Source organism: Borostomias antarcticus (assembly GCF_949987555.1).
Source record: "Borostomias antarcticus genome assembly, chromosome: 24".
NCBI classification, from domain to species: domain Eukaryota; kingdom Metazoa; phylum Chordata; class Actinopteri; order Stomiiformes; family Stomiidae; genus Borostomias; species Borostomias antarcticus.
Window position 1 is genome coordinate 8,525,612 of NC_140257.1, and position 16,200 is coordinate 8,541,811.

The 16,200-nt window shown below is 48.8% G+C and overlaps 1 protein-coding gene across 2 annotated transcripts; it reads left to right on the plus strand.

The window, feature by feature from the left end:
• Nucleotides 1–1,352: 1,352 nt before the first annotated feature.
• Nucleotides 1,353–14,513, plus strand: LOC311325448 (serine/threonine-protein kinase OSR1-like). Of its 2 annotated transcripts, XM_084458156.1 has the most exons (18): nucleotides 1,353–1,522; nucleotides 2,178–2,290; nucleotides 3,233–3,341; nucleotides 3,856–3,997; nucleotides 5,719–5,774; nucleotides 5,936–6,045; nucleotides 6,165–6,266; nucleotides 8,352–8,485; nucleotides 8,751–8,799; nucleotides 8,892–8,957; nucleotides 9,374–9,496; nucleotides 9,724–9,759; nucleotides 10,087–10,212; nucleotides 11,391–11,446; nucleotides 11,557–11,609; nucleotides 12,093–12,161; nucleotides 12,297–12,361; nucleotides 12,488–14,513. In XM_084458156.1, the coding sequence occupies exons 1-18, from the start codon at nucleotides 1,453–1,455 to the stop codon at nucleotides 12,560–12,562; spliced, it is 1,554 nt and encodes a 517-aa protein (XP_084314282.1). In that variant the 5' UTR covers nucleotides 1,353–1,452; the 3' UTR covers nucleotides 12,563–14,513. The 2 variants fall into 2 exon arrangements, with proteins under 2 accessions (XP_084314282.1, XP_084314283.1); XM_084458157.1 differs by lacking the exon at nucleotides 9,724–9,759.
• Nucleotides 14,514–16,200: the final 1,687 nt, after the last annotated feature.

Consider the following 16,200-nt stretch of genomic DNA (forward strand, 5'->3'; position numbering starts at 1 on the left):
AATGATGGTACTCTTCTACACCTCCATCATCCAGTCCATCTTCACCTCCTCCATCACCATCTGGTACTCTGCTGCTACAGCCAAGGATGTGGCCAGACTGCAGCGCGTCATCCGATCCGCCGAGAAGGTCGGCTGCAGCCTGCCCTCCATCCTGGTGCCGGACAACTCCAGGACCCTGAAGCGGGCCAGGAAGATTGCAGCCGACCCCTCCCACCCCGGCGACAATCTCTCCGTGCCGCTCCCCTCAGGCAGGAGGCTGCAGTCCATCAGGACCACGTCTGCACGCCACGGAGGCAGCTTCTTCCCCACGGCCATCAGCCTCTTCAACAAGGCTTGTGTGCCCCTCTGCCCCCCCCGCCCCCCATCACGGACTCCACCACCAGCAGCAGCACCCCTGATTAGGCTACAGTAGGTCTAGCAGCCTAGATGTCAAGTCAACAAGAGATTCTGCATCATGTGTAGAAGAGAACAGCCTAACAACGACAAAGTGGCTATAGGTCCTAAAAGGCCTAGTCTATACAACGATAACATTGGTTTGATAGCCCATGCTTCAGCTGGCCCTTTAATGCCGCTGAAATCTGAATCCCGCCTCAAAGAAAGAATGTCACTTTTCCTGTTGCGAAGCTGAGGAGCAGAGGAAACCCATGATAGGAAAGCAAGTTTCTTCTCGTTGCAGACACAGACACAGTTACAGACATCTGTCAGGAATGTATTGCTGCTATCCCCATATGCCGCTCATGCTAGGCCTACTGCATGCCAGACCATCATCAATCTATAAGAAAGTCAGTAATTTAGATGTATTGCAGGGCACACTATTTGGCCTTATATTTAATCACTACCATAGCTGAACAAAAAGCCCAAATAGCCTAATATTTGTATCAAACTTGTCAAACGGGTTTTATACAACCGTGTTTTATACAACCGGTTCGACATGCCTGCAGCTGATGCTGAGCAATATTTTATAGTTTTCTTTCCTCTGTGTAGAGACACTATGAAATGCTCAAAATATGCGCCCTCTGCTGTTCAAATCTTGTAACTACGCCAGAGGAACTCCTGTTTCTGGAAGTCTCTGTTATTATGCCACCTCGAAAGACACTTCGGCTCGGCAATTTATACATATTTCACTCCATCTGGATTACATGCAGGATGTTTATGCACTCAGGGGCCTCGTTTTTAATAGGCCTGCCCTACATCACTGGTATATCATCTGAGTGACCACCATTGGTTACTACGGACTGCCACACACAATATGGCGGCCTTTTAGGTCCTCCTCTTGTTACGTAAATGCGTGAGGCGCCCGACAAAAAGCAGCAGGACCTGTCAAAGTGAACTAGCTAGCTGGCAAGCTAACGTCCCCGAAGCTGAATGGAGAAAATATAACGTTATTTTTCAAGAAAAACAACCCAAGTGTCCCGGATAACACTGTCTACAGTGTACATCTACACCGCAGCAATGGCAGAGGACCAGAGCTCTCAACCATGGACCATCAACAAGGATGACTATGTTCTCAATGAGGTGATAGGTGAGTACAGCTAGCCTGCTAGCCTGCTAGCATCTCCCACTGCTTCTCTGAGCCTTCTTGCAAGCTAGCTAGCTTGTTAACGTTAGCTCATTTGTAGCAGCCTTCTTCAGCAGGCCAGTTGCACTAGCCAGCTGACATTGAATAAACATATAACTGGCATCAATTTGTTCCTCGACTCTGTTTTTACTTGTCAATTCATGTTAATTAGCTAACATCTAAATAGCTTACTTTTAATGATAACTTGAACAATAGTGCTTCTAGCGAGTTAGCCAGTCAGTTAGCTCCCTAGCTCGCTAGTGGAACAGGGCACGCAGGCTGAAGCGACATGGGTGGTGCTCTTTTACTGGAAGCATGATATGGCTTAGTGAGTCATGCATGCTTCCAGTCCGGATTAGATGTTAGTGATTATCAAGAGAGAACAATATGTATCGCTATTATAATTATAATTGGGGGTATTGATGAACCAGTGACGCAAGATCTGACGTCGTTCGCAGAAACTGCACACAGTGCAAACTCTCACGGAGAAAGACCAAGTAGCTAAATAACCACAGTTTGACAAGTAAAGTCACTTGTCTTTTGTTATGAAAATCATCATAAGGGCTTTGTAAGACGTTGTGATTGCATTCTGACCCCCCTCCCCTGTCTGTGGTCCCAGGGAGTGGAGCTACAGCGGTGGTGCAGGCAGCCTACTGTGAGCCGAGGAAGGAGAGAGTCGCTATCAAGCGCATTAACCTGGAGAAGTGTCAGACCAGCATGGACGAGCTCCTGGTAAAACACTGCTAAGGTTCAATCCACTTAAAAAGGGTGGCTCGGTATTTCAACAAGCATGGCGACTTTCAAAGCCGTTTATTTTCCATACGGCTTGTGACACACACAAGTGCAATGGACGGCGACAAAGAACACACTGAGGCCGTTTAGATTTAAGCAGAGCTGTCCACCCAACCGATACGAATCACCAGAGCAAACCTGCCAAACGATGGCTGCTGCTCTTACAGACCGACTGCAAGGTGTCAGGAGAGCTGAGAGTGCTGCAGCAGATCGGTACAGGCTGTCAGGGGGTTTAAATCAAACAGCCTCAGTCCAGCAGCTGGACACCGCCACCACCACAGTGTGTTGTAGCCCTTATGTAACACTGGCCCTGCATGCCACCGGCCATGTTGCCTCAATTAAGAGTCCTTTGGCTCAGAGAGTGTGCGTGACATAACCCAGGTCACTCCTCCTCCACCTCAGCCGGTCGAAGCAAGACACCCCCAGAAGCAGGACTGATATCCCTGTTATCAACAAGACCTCTCTCTCTGTTGGAACTTGTCTCGTAAAATGGATGAAGCTCTCTTAATGTTGTAATTGTCAGTCAATTTGATTTATATACAGTAGCACATGTTCATACAAGCAAATGTAGCACACAATGCTTTACAGAATCAGAAAAGATAAATAAAAACATTGTTTATTAGTAAATGCCAATGGTATAAAAAATAAAGCAGGATGGATAATAAATAAGAAAGAGTAAACAGTAAATTGTGATGCTGCTCCACTTGATGTCACTACTAGTGTGTGTGTGCGCGTGTGTGCGTGCGTACGTGCGCGCGCATGCGCGCGCTGTGCTGTGCCTTTTGGTATACTCGGTCTGTCTCGACTGACTCATTGCTCTGTGTTGGCCGTTCCCCAATCTCATTTGCCTTTTGTCTGACCCTCGCTCACCTCTCCCTGCAGAAAGAGATCCAGGCTATGAGCCAGTGCCACCACCCCAACATCGTCTCCTACTACACCTCCTTCGTTGTGAAGGATGAGCTCTGGCTTGTGATGAAGCTGCTCAGTGGTGGTAAGTATTGCCGGCTGGGATCATCTCTAATCTATGTAATATGGTCGGCTTAGCCAGAGCTTTTCTGGATGCAGAATCGACCGGGGGGAGGGGAGGGGGGGGCTGCAGGTTGGTTCCAATTGTCGGCCCTGGATTTCGCATCAGCTGCTGCTGAGTCAGGTCAGCTTGTAGTGGTGTCTAAGTCTTATCTTATATAGTCTTAGTTTATCTTATCCTAATGAGCAGCCGTCCTCCAGCTGTGCCTTGGCTTTAAGCCGGTCCCGTCCTGGCATGCGACTCCACTGATGGGGCGTCTCCCTCCAGACTGGGTCTCCCTCTGCACCTGTCACCGAGTCCTCCTCCAGGCTTGCTTTATTATTGTGTGTGTGTGTCTGTGTGTCTGTGTGTCTGTGTGTCTGTCTGTCTGTCTGTGCGCGCGGCTGAGCGCAAGAGAGACGAGAGACGTTTCAGCGCACGGAGCGGTATTAACGTGCTCCTGCCTGCCTCCCCCCCCCCCCCCACCCTCCTCCCCCAGGCTCGGTGCTGGACATCATCAAGCACATCATCTCCCGCGGGGAACACAAGAACGGGGTTCTGGACGAGTCCAGCATCGCCACCATCCTGAGGGAGGTCCTGGAGGGGCTGGAGTACCTGCACAAGAACGGACAGATCCACAGGTGGGGGGGTCAGGGAGCTGACCGGCTGGGATGACCGCTTTGGTTGTGGGAATAGGCCTTAGATCGCTTATGACGCGCGGCGGACTGTTCCATTTCTATCTGTTCTCAGGTGTGAGTGTATATATTGGTTTCCTGCTTCCGGAGGTACAGTAATACATTTAGATGAAGCATCACAGTATTTGGTAGTTTCACGCCACCATATTGCCATTCATTATATAAGCGTTTTGAACGCGGGCTCCTCTGGCTTTCGCATCGTTACGCGGATCATTAATGTTTCATACGCAGACGTGCATTATTGAAGAGCCTTGTATTACATAACCCGTCCTCCCCGTGAACACGGTGGACCCCCAGCGGTGAAACGGGCGGCCAGGGATAATGACCTCGCCCGCGCTGCCGGCGCTGGAGTGTGACCGGCGCTGTTGTTTTGGAGTCAACAAACGGCTCGTATGGGGTTCCGGTTGGCTGTCGTAGGGCCACATGTCACTCATCCAGACAGGGTTGAGGCGCTGCGATCGTCCGTTAAGGTCAGTCCTAGTGTACGCTTTCCTATAGGGGGCTGATTGAAAGCGGCGTACGGTGTGGGGGTTGTAAGGACTGGAGGAGCGCGTGGCCGGCTGACTGGGTTATCTCCGTGGGACGGACCTTTAACAGGATTGTGGTGGTGCCAGGGAGAGGGGGAGTGGCCCGGTCGCTCAGCTGGGCTGCACATCAAAGGGGGTCAGAGTCGCTGCAGATTGAGATCAGATGCTGCGGTTAAACTGGTTACCCTCTGGTCCGGGAGGGAGGAGGAGGAGGAGTAGGAGAGTGTGAAGGGAGGAGGGAGAAGGGAGGAGTGAGAGAAGGGAGGAGGGTGAAGGAAGGGGAGGGAGGAGGGAGAGGAGGGTGAAGGGAGGAGGGAGGAGGGAGAGGAGGGTGAAGGGAGGAGGGAGGAGGGAGAGGAGGGTGAAGGGAGGAGGGAGAGGAGGGTGAAGGGCATTCAGAGATCAGGCCGTGCGTGGGGCCGTGCTCTGCCGGAGAGATAATCAGGTCTACTCCCTCACGCACGGTTCGTCAATGTGCTCCTCACGCCTCCTACATGCTTCATGTGCGCAAACAGAAGGGCCGGGAAGAGAGCACAGCCAGGAAGAGAGCACAGCCAGGAAGAGAGCACAGCCAGGAAGAGAGCACAGCCGGGAAGAGAGCACAGCCAGGAAGAGAGCACAGCCAGGAAGAGAGCACAGCCAGGAAGAGAGCACAGCCAGGAAGAGAGCACAGCCAGGAAGAGAGCACAGCCGGGAAGAGAGCACAGCCAGGAAGAGAGCACAGCCAGGAAGAGAGCACAGCCAGGAAGAGAGCACAGCCGGGAAGAGAGCACAGCCAGGAAGAGAGCACAACCAGGAAGAGAGCACAGCCAGGAAGAGAGCACAGCCAGGAAGAGAGCACAGCCAGGAAGAGAGCACAGCCAGGAAGAGAGCACAGCCAGGAAGAGAGCACAGCCAGGAAGAGAGCACAGCCAGGAAGAGAGCACAGCCAGGAAGAGAGCACAGCGATTGAAGGCGCAGCTTTGATTTTATGGAGGGGGGAAAGGGAACGAGGCAGTTTTGTCTCTTGGGTTTATCAGATTAGGGTTGGTCGTGATGTTGTTAGAGAGGTGCGTTTGTGTGTCCATCTGTCAGTTTGTTTGTCGGAGAGTCATTGGTTGTTTAGACGCGCGTCATCCGACCTACTTTGTCTGTGCGCAGGGATCTGAAGGCTGGGAACATTCTGCTCGGAGACGATGGCTCGGTGCAAATCGCAGGTATTGTGTCCCAAGCTAAGTGTGCTGACCACTACCAACACCGTTTAGTCTCTAACCGGTGTCTGGACTTTCAGGTTTTCAACGGATTACCCTGCTTATGTAGTTTGAATGTTGATAATTGTAACAGCGAGGCGCTGCCCCCTCCCCTCTGTTGCTCCTAGATTTTGGTGTGAGTGCCTTTCTAGCAGCTGGAGGAGACATGACCAGGAACAAGGTGCGGAAGACGTTTGTGGGAACTCCGTGCTGGATGGCCCCGGAGGTGATGGAGCAGGTGGGTAGTACCTCCCAGAATCCCCTCTGATCTGTCGGTTGGCGTCTCCAGTCATCACTGTTTGGTATCCCTGCTTTTCCAACCGTGTCTGACTTGGTGGTGCCGTCTACTCTCCACAGGTCAAGGGTTATGACTTCAAAGTGGATATGTGGAGTTTTGGGATTACAGCAATTGAACTGGCAACAGGAGCTGCACCATATCACAAGTACCCACCCATGAAGGTAACACAGTGGTAGTTAGCAGGACGAGAGGTTCTGTTTTCGGTGGCGTGCGTGTGTGTGTGCAGGCGTGCGTTTGTGAGCAGGATTATGCAAAAACTACTGGACCGATTTTCACAAAACTCAGTGGAAGGGTGTAGCATGGGCCCACTTACATTTTGGAGCAGATCCCAAACGCCGCCGGCCTGCCCATTCACCTCCATTAATTTTTTTTAACCAGGATTACGCAAAAACTACCAGACCGAATTTCATGAAACTCTGTGGAGGGGTGTAGCTTGGGCCAACTTACAACCTCTTAAACTTTGGAGTGGATCCAAATCACGGGTCGGGTACACGGGCTGCCCAAACACAGCCGGACTGCCCATTCACTTCCATTCATTTTTTGGACTATGATTACGCAAAAACTACTAAACCGATTTTTATGAAACTCGGTGAAGAGGTGAATCATGGGCCACCTTAGATTAATATCATTCAATTTTGGGGGTGTGCAGGGGGAGAGCCCGGAGTGCACCGCACTGCCCCCTGCCGGCTGTGACCTGAGGGGGGGGGGCGTCACGGAGCCAGCCAAATACATCCACCCATTCACCTCCAATCATTTTTACCTCCGCCCCAGTGGATCATGAGGCCCGGATCACGGCCCGGCTGGCCATTCATCTCCATTCATTTTTTGGGCTAGGATTACACAAAAACTACCAGGCTGTTTTTCACGAAACTTGGTGGAGAGGTGTAGTATGGGCCAATTTAGAACCCATTCAATTTGGTGTGCACAGAGCCACGGAATGCAGTCAGGGGCGGAGGTCTGTACTCTCTGAGCACCGTTTCTAGTTATTGTTGTTGTTCTTCTTCTGGGTGGAAATTGCACTGCTACAGCATCAAAAGACAAGAAAGTAACGGTCTAGAATAAAAATGTACAATGTACAAATGAACAGATACGAAACATACAGAAATCCTAAAGTACAGCAGAATAAATACATTTGCACAATAGTACAGTTCTCTTCGATGAACATCTACAGTACAAATACTGATGTTTTGTATTGATACACAGCAGCATGTGGTGTCCGAGACCACACCCCCTCGGGGGCCAATAAAGTGTGATCTCATCGTACCGCTGGGCTCCGCGGGAGGGTGTGCTTGTGTGTGTGTTGTCTCCTCTCTGCTAGTTGAGAGATATATAATACGCACATCGGCAATGGGTGCTGGGTTAAAGATGAGTCATACGTTGTAGGTAGAACCCGCACACCGACTGTAGTTTAAAAGACTTCTTTATTGAGCAACGTTTCGATCCTTCCGGATCTTTCATCAGGTCAATAAAGAAGTCTTTTAAACTACAGTCGGTGTGCGGGTTCTACCTACAACTTATTACTCTCTGCTAGTCTCAACACCAGACCCATGAGAGTTCTTTTGCTGATACACCACGTAAGCTACGCTAACTACGTTACTGCATGCTGCAGATCTCTCTGTGGGTCTGGGACACAAACAACTGGGGTTCAAATCCTGGCAATTCATTGGTAGCGCCAGAATCCCGTCGACACCAATCAGTAACGACTTTCGCGATCAGGCGCTCCCACCCATAGATATGCCCCGCCCATCTAACCTGGGCTAGCGTCTCTCATTTGCTGCTACGACCTGTCACTCTTTCAATTCTGACCCGTCGATACGCCCTCAGAACACCAGCTTGGGTGGCGAAGTGGCACAGACTCATGTAGTATGCAGAGCGCAGCGATTCAACGTAATATTTGAGTCTGGAGAGACTAACTCTGCTGACTGTGTGGTGTGTGTTCAGGTATTTGAGTCTGGAGAGAGACTAACTCTGCTGACCGTGTGGTGTGTGTTCAGGTATTTGAGTCTGGAGAGAGACTAACTCTGCTGACCGTGTGGTGTGTGTTCAGGTATTTGAGTCTGGAGAGAGACTAACTCTGCTGACCGTGTGGTGTGTGTTCAGGTATTTGAGTCTGGAGAGAGACTAACTGACCGTGTGGTGTGTGTTCAGGTATTTGAGTCTGGAGAGAGACTAACTGACCGTGTGGTGTGTGTTCAGGTATTTGAGTCTGGAGAGAGACTAACTGCTGACCTGTGGTGTGTGTTCAGGTGCTGATGCTGACCCTGCAGAACGACCCTCCTTCTCTGGAGACGGGCATCGCAGATAAGGAGATGGTGAAGAAGTACGGCAAGTCCTTCAGGAAGATGATCTCCCTGTGTTTACAGAAGGACCCGGAGAAAAGGTACCTCTCCACGCAGCTCCCCGTAGCGTCGTCCTGGTAACAGGGACTTCCCTTCAGATGGAAGTTAGCCTTGATGTCTCCTGGTTTAGCCTGGTAAACAGGTCCTCTGGTTCCCGGAGATGGATGAACAATTTCTGGTTTCCACAACCATTTCCTTTCTGGGATATTTAAAGTACCTATCTATCTACTGTACCTATCTCTACCCGAGTGTTGTACAACACATAAGAGAGCAAACGAATGTTCATTGTCTCATTGTGTCTGTCAGGCCAACTGCCGCTGAACTCCTGAAGCACAAGTTTTTCACAAAGGCAAAGGTGAGGCTGCTAACATAGCAAGACCATTGATACGATTGATGCGAAACCTTTTCTGCTTTGATAAAAACCATTGTCTTTCTTGTCATTTGCAGAATAATGAGTACTTGGAGGAGAAGCTGCTTCAGAAGGGGCCAACAATAACAGACCGGTCGAAAAAGGTGGAAGACACTATCCTTATAATGTACAATTACAATCTGGTCATTTAGCAGACGCTTTTGTCCAAAGTGACCTGCAATGTTTTGAGCTAGTGTTGGGATTAAGGAACTTGCCCAAGCTTTGCTTCATATTGTGTGTGTCCGTGTGTGTGTGTCCGTGTGTGTGTCTGTCTGTCTCTGTCTATGCGTGCGTGCGTGCGTCTGTCGGTGTGTGCGTGCGTGCGCATATGTTTGTGTCCGTGTGTGTGTGTGTGTGTCTCTGTGTGTCTCTGTGTGTCTCTGTGTGTCTCTGTGTGTCCGTGTGTGTCCGTGTGTGTCCGTGTGTGTCCGTGCGTGCGTGCGTGCGTGCGTGCGTGCGTGTGTGTGTGTGTGTGTGTGTGTGCGTGTGTGCGTGCGTGCGTGTGTGTGTGTGTGTGTAGGTGCGCCGGGTCCCTGGCTCGAGCGGGCGGCTCCACAAGACGGAGGACGGGGAGTGGGAGTGGAGCGACGACGAGCTGGACGAGGAGAGCGAGGAGGGGAAGGCGGCGGTGGCGGCGCTCAGGGTGAGGCGGCCGTCCAGCACGGCGCTCTGTAGGACGCCTTCTCTGGCGTGTGTGTGTCCTGCCGTCTTGTTTGCACGCGGGTCGACTCGTCTTCACTTCCTGTTGTGCCTGTTGACTGTTGCCTTGTTGGAAACCCGCGGTACGAGAGATTATTAATTCCAATGGGATTACCTGCAGTGCATGTGTTTCTTAATCCTTACAATCTCTGTATCGTGTCCATTCTACAGTCACCCAGAGTGAAGGATGGATCTCAAAATTTAGAGGTGAGTCCAAAGAATCGTGATTAATTGTTGATTTAGTGGACATAATCTTGATTTCTCCGATGCAAATAAAAGAATGGCTTGTCCTTGAATTTCCCATGAAATTGCATTAGGCTCAAACCAGAAGAAGTAGGCTAAGGTGTGTTTTTCTTCTTTTAAGATAAGATGATGTACTTAAATAAATAAAAAAATTTGGGGGGGGGGGGTTAGGTGATATTTGGGGAATTTGGGGAAATTTGAACACACTAATGGGAATTTTTCACATTAGGAATTAGTCTCAGTGACACTGAACATGGAGCTCCATTGATGCGTGTTCTCTGTGCCTCCCAGATCTTCCCTCCCACAGACGGGACTGGTCTCCTTCACCCCTCCGGTCCGGTCCCGGACCCCGCAGACGCCGGCCAGGCGCCAGGAGACGCCACGCATGCCAGCCTCTCACATGGCCCCTCCGCACAGGTACACACACACACACACACACACAATTCGATTTTCTAATTCAATTTTTCTGAAAACATTTAGTGGTGACAAAGCGCAGCCCTGTCGGAGGCCAACCCCTACCGGAAACGAATCCGACTTCCTGCCGAGGACGCACACATCTGAGGTTCCACTATCGTCCGGACCCTTAGATCGTTCCAGAACCTTGGAGTACACTTTCCCTGGGAGGCTGAGTGATGTGATGCCTCTGTAGTTGGCACACACCCTCTGGTCGCTGCTTTTTGCAGATGATGTGGTCCTGATGGCATCATCAGCCTGTGACCTCCAGCACTCTCTGGATCGGTTCGCAGCCGAGCGTGAAGCGGTTAGGATGAGAATCGGCACCTCCAAATCTGAGGCCATGGTTCTCAGCAGGAAACCGATGGATTGTCCATTCCAAGTAGGGAATGAATCCTTAGCCCAAGTGAAGGAGTTCAAGTATCTGGGGGTCTTGTTCACGAGTGAGGGGACTATGGAGCGGGAGTTTGTCCGGAGAATCGGAGCAGCAGGAGCGGTTCTGCAATCGCTTTATCGGCAAAGCTCTCGATCTACCAGTCTATCTTCGTTCCTACTCTCACCTATGGTCATGAAGGATGGGTCATGACTGAAAGAACAAGATCGAGGATACAAGCGGCTGAGATGAGTTTTCTCAGGAGGGTGGCTGGTCTCTCCCTTAGAGACCAGGTAAGTTCAGTCACCCGTGAGAGACTCGGAGTAGAGCCGCTGCTTTGCATCGAAAGGAGCCAGCTGAGGTGGTTCGGGCATCTAGTGAGGATGCCTCCTGGGCGCCTCCCTAGGGAGGTGTTCCAGGCGTGTCCAGCTGGCAGGAGGCCGCGGGGTAGACCCAGTACTAGGTGGCGGGATCACATCTCCGCACTGACCTGTGAGCGGATAAAGATTCCCCAGGCAGAGCTGGTTGATGCTGCCAGGGAAAGGGATGTCTGGGGCCCTCTGCTGGAACTGCTGCCTCCGCGACCCGACCCTGGATAAGCGGATGACGATGGATGGATGGATGGGAAATATTTAATAGAGAAAGTCGAATATCATTTCTGAGCTCATTTGACAGCCCTAACACACACACACACACACACACACACTCACACACACATTCGGTCACACTGCAGATGCCGCATTGTAATCTTTCTATTTGTGCGCTATAGGACCCAGCTGCACCCAATGCGACCAATGTTACCATCAGCCTGGTCCTGAGGCTGAGGTCAGTATTCTCTTCCTCCGTTTCTAGTCTTTCAAATCCAGTGCAGTCTAGTGGTGATCATGTCATCCACCCCGAACCATCCTAACCACTTCCAACTTTCCTCCCTACAGGAATTTGAAGAAAGAACTGAATGACATTAGATTTGAGTTCATGCCAGGCAGAGGTGGGTTTTATTGTCATACCAACAAACAACCACACGCCAGCAAACACGGCTCTGTTCAGACCTGGAGCTCAGTGTCTGACTCTGATCTTAAGCTTTCTAGCAGCTTCTTTAGAAAGTGTCGTACCGTAGGCTTCATCAGAATTGGCCCTCTCCTGACCACATATCTCTCCCTCCCTCTACCCCTCCTCCTTCTTCTCTCTCCCTCCCCCTCTCCCTCCCTCCCTCTCTCTCTCTCTCTCTCTCCCTCCCTCCCTCTCTCTCTCTTTCTCTCTCTCCCTCTCTCCCTTCATCTCTCTCTCTCTCCCTCCCCCTCTCTCTCTCTCTCCCTTCCTCTCTCTCTCCCTTCCTCTCTCTCTCCCTCCCTCTCCCTCTCTCTCTCTCTCTCTCTCTCTCTCTCTCCCTCCCTCCCTCTCTCTCTCTCTCTCTCTCTCTCTCTCTCTCTCTCTCTCTCTCTCTCTCTCTCTCTCTCTCTCTCTCTCTCAGACTCAGCTGACGGAGTCTCTCAGGAGCTGGTCTCAGCAGGGCTGGTGGACGGTAAAGACCTGGTTGTTGGTGAGGATGATCCCCTGATCCAGAACTCTCTAGTGGTTTTGTGTGTCCTCATCCTGCTCATCCTCCCTTGGTCAAGGAGCCACCCGGGTCGCCTAGTTTAGCCGGTCTCTCACCAACATTCTGTCTTCTTTCCAGTTGCTGCCAATTTGCAGAAGATTGTTGACGATCCCCAAAACAACAAAAATGTCACTTTCAAACTGGTAAGTTCAGAGAACGTGAATGAAGCTACAGTCTCCTGTAGCATCCTGACACATTTATTGGCAAATTCTACATTCAACATTACTTTCTTTAGTAAGCTCATCCCACCTACCTCTTGTTCCTCCCAGGCATCTGGTTTGGATGAGTCTGAAATTCCCGATGATGTAAAACTTATGGGATTTGCACAACTCAGTATAAGTTAACTCAAGGAGAGCCCACAGGAAAGGACAACAAGAGATGGTATTGCACAGCTGCATAGTACTCGAAATCCAAGAAACCATTACTGCCAAAGAGAGGAGCGACGTCGTCATCCCTGCAGGACTGCTGGGTGCATGTGGACCAGGTTAAGAACGGGCGCAGTACATCACGGGCATCACACTCGGAAGAACTTACAGTGGGCATGTACATGGGAGGATGCAATCAACTACGTGGACTTTCTTTTTGTTTTCATACATTAGCACAATCCATACTAACTCCTGCCAGTACTGGAAGTCAATACAACGAATGCCTTTTTATTAAATGTGCCACTGAACACACAACTTGAGCGTTGTGCCACTGCTATTTGGCGTCCTTACATTAGTATCTGAAATTATCAGATATAAATGGAGCCTTAGTTTGTCAAGCTGTGGATTTCGTTGGTATGATATTCTTGATTGAGAGTGAGTTCTGTGGTTAACGTTTGGAATCGGGACAGCATAGGCAGACCACATTTTTAGTGTTGTGTACAGATTATTTGGAAATCTCTTCAGAGTCCTACCATATATTGACAGTTTTGATTAAACTAAGAATCTTCTGGGTAACCTCAGTCCCCCAGGGTTGTCCGCCATAGCTAGCTCGTTTTGTCATTCATAAGCTGAAGAGTTCTGTCAATTCAGAACCGAATATACACTATATTGGTATAAAGCAGCAGTAACGGCTGTCCTGAAAGACTGCAGTAAGTCTGCCACTCTTGTCAGGTGGAGTCTGGTGTTCACAGATGGGTGGACTACAGTTTGGAATGAGATCTTGTTTGTTTTCTTGGACTATGCAACATACTTTCATTGTCTTTGACCATTGCCTCTATTGCTGTTTTCAGAAGCTGTTTTTCAGTTTACTTACTCAGTTTTCATTTCTAGAATAAATTGATTGATACTATAGTCTGTTCTCCATTTTCACTCTCCTACGAGACACTGTTGTCACTCCCATTTTAGCTGTATGTTTTTGTGTGGTGTGCCAGGGCTGTGTGATATGTGGTTGTAGTTCAGGTACTGTTGTAAATGGTGTATTTAAAAGATATTGTACTTCAAAAGGTATGTGAAATGGATACTGATGCAACATGCACCTTGCATTGGTCACTTCAGTGGTGAGTCAAGGCATGGACTGTTCTTGAATACATTTCAGATATTGGGGAAGAATAAAAAATTAGTTGTACATAATGATTGTGGACAAACAGACAACTGGTATACTTGATCAGTAACTCATCCAGTACAGTACCTAAATAAATGAACTTCTATGAGTTGTTCGTTTTTATATTGTTTTCCACTGTTGGCCTTTGTGTATTAGAAAGTCACTATCACATCATTTTGATGCTAATCGTGCACAAATATGTCAAATTGGCACCTTATAATTGACCTATTAACATGCTTATTTTAGTTCTCTAGGGGCTTGTAATCACGCATTGTGTGCTCGATGTCATGATGTATGCAATTGTTTTCACTGAAATCTGTCAAAGTAATTTGTTTTCCAGATGAAACTGACATGTATTCTGTTTTTCTTCAACAAATGACAACATGACAACTGGCACGATTCTCTTGTGGGTGTGGGTGTGTCTCATGATTTTTGCTCAAGTAATGCGTCAAAGAATTATGTGGGCTAATTGCAAAGTGTCCTCTCTTTTAAACTTGTATCTCTTTGTGTAACCAATCGGAAAGCCACTGTTCTCTCTTTAAGTCTGTGAATGATATGCATTTAGCCAACTGACCAATTTATATGGTGTTACTAATTTTCATTCAGATAAATTGTTAACCAATAATTACACAATTTTCACATGTATCTTCACAAAATGTGAAAGTGATCAAAAATCACCTGCTTTATTATTTGAACAATATTATGTTTTATAATTTAATGACATTCAAATTCGATCACTTTTGGAATGAGTAAATGTATGAATGAAAATTGCCGACACAATGGCTATATGAAAATTATTTCGAACAGACCAATAAAAAGTCACATGATGGAACTCACCAAAGTAAATTGTTTTTATTTATACACACGAAAATGTGTGTATTCCTTTTCATTTTACTTTTCTTTGTTCCTGCAGGCTACAGTGTGTTGGGTAAAGCCCAGCAGTGAGACAGGCAGCTGCTGATGTTCGTTGGCGTGGCAGTTTGCCTCAACAGGTGAATTATCCACATGTTGAGTATTGTCAGATGGTTAAAAATTCTTTGCAATAATTTCAAGGTGTGTCAGTCACACTGTTGTCGTCTTAAAGAAATCGGTCCCCTGTGCTAAGAATGGAGGTTGTGGGAGATCCTGGGGACCATTAGAGACTTCGCATTGCTCCACAAGCTACTTGTGCTTGGCCTCCAGCCTGCTAGCATGTCCTAGAGTGAGGTGCTACTGTAGCACAGATTGAATGTTCAGAGCTAGTCCTAATCTGACCAGAGAAGAGCAGCCTGTATCTGAGCTCCTTACATCTCAGAGACCTGAGGGAGGCCAATAACAAGTTGACCGGTCAGGAGACGGCACAATATCCCATCCATTGGTCCATTATACCATACATGCTCTTTACTGACCATTGAAGGATATTGTATTTGCCTTTTCAACTTGCTGCGACTTGGTATTTGGCTCAGTCAGGAACTCATGGTTTGTGTCCCATCACTGTGTTCCTGTCAACTACTATTTTTGATCATCACCACATAGCGGAAATTCATCAATCTTTTAACCATATTTTGTAAATGCTTCATAAACATATGGATGATAATCCTGGGGGTTCAGACTGGGGCTCAGCACATCTGCACCCTGTGGGGCTTCGCTCCACTCATGGAACTAGGGTTACAATACTGTACAGTAGCAGTGGGAAAGGTACAGCAGAATAGATAGATCTACATACATACATACATACATACAACATAATAGATCAAGTTAAATTACAAGGGGAAAAAAATTACTAGAGAAAAAACATGCTAACAATATATATGTATATATATAAAGTATGCCTAGATGTTGGATACACACATACAGTACATACAGTATACACATACATACAATCTGTATAGACATGTATCGCTGTACTCCTCCTCACTGTCTGCCCTGATACAGGAGGTGGAGGAGTCGTCCGAGAACTTCTGGAGGTGGTACGCTCCTGAGTTGTGGCTGAAGTCGGAGGTGTAGAGGGTGAACAAAAAGGGTGACAGGACTGTTCCTTGGGGGGCGCCCGTGTTGCTTATGACCACATCGGACAGTCAACCCTGCAGACGGACATACTGTGGCCTGCCGGTTAGGTATTCTTTGATCCAGGCCACTGTGTCGTGGTCTATCCACATACTGTAGCTGGGAGCTTCTCCGCGAGCCGGAGGGGACAGGTGGTATTGAAAGCACTGGAAAAGACAAACATGACTCTTACTGAGCTTCCTGGCCACTCCCGGTGTGAGTAGGCTCTGTGGGGAAGGTAGATGATGTCATCATCCACGCTGATCCGGGTCTGGTACGCAAACTGCAGGGGGTCCAGGAAGTCGCTCACCGTGGGCCTCAGGCGCTGCAGAACCAGCCTCTCAAATACCTTCATGATCTGTGATGTCAGTGCCGCTGGCCTGTAGTCATTGAGAACACTGGGGCATGCTTTTTTGGGAACCGGCAGAAT

Excerpts from the sequence above, each read along its gene's own strand:
- LOC311325448 (XM_084458156.1), top strand. The coding sequence starts at position 1,453 with ATGGCAGAGGACCAGAGCTCTCAACCATGGACCATCAACAAGGATGAC. Across the intron at positions 2,291-3,232 it reads CCAGCATGGACGAGCTCCTG|AAAGAGATCCAGGCTATGAG; the intron begins GTAAAACACTGC and ends CTCTCCCTGCAG. Across the intron at positions 9,760-10,086 it reads ATGGATCTCAAAATTTAGAG|ATCTTCCCTCCCACAGACGG; the intron begins GTGAGTCCAAAG and ends TGTGCCTCCCAG.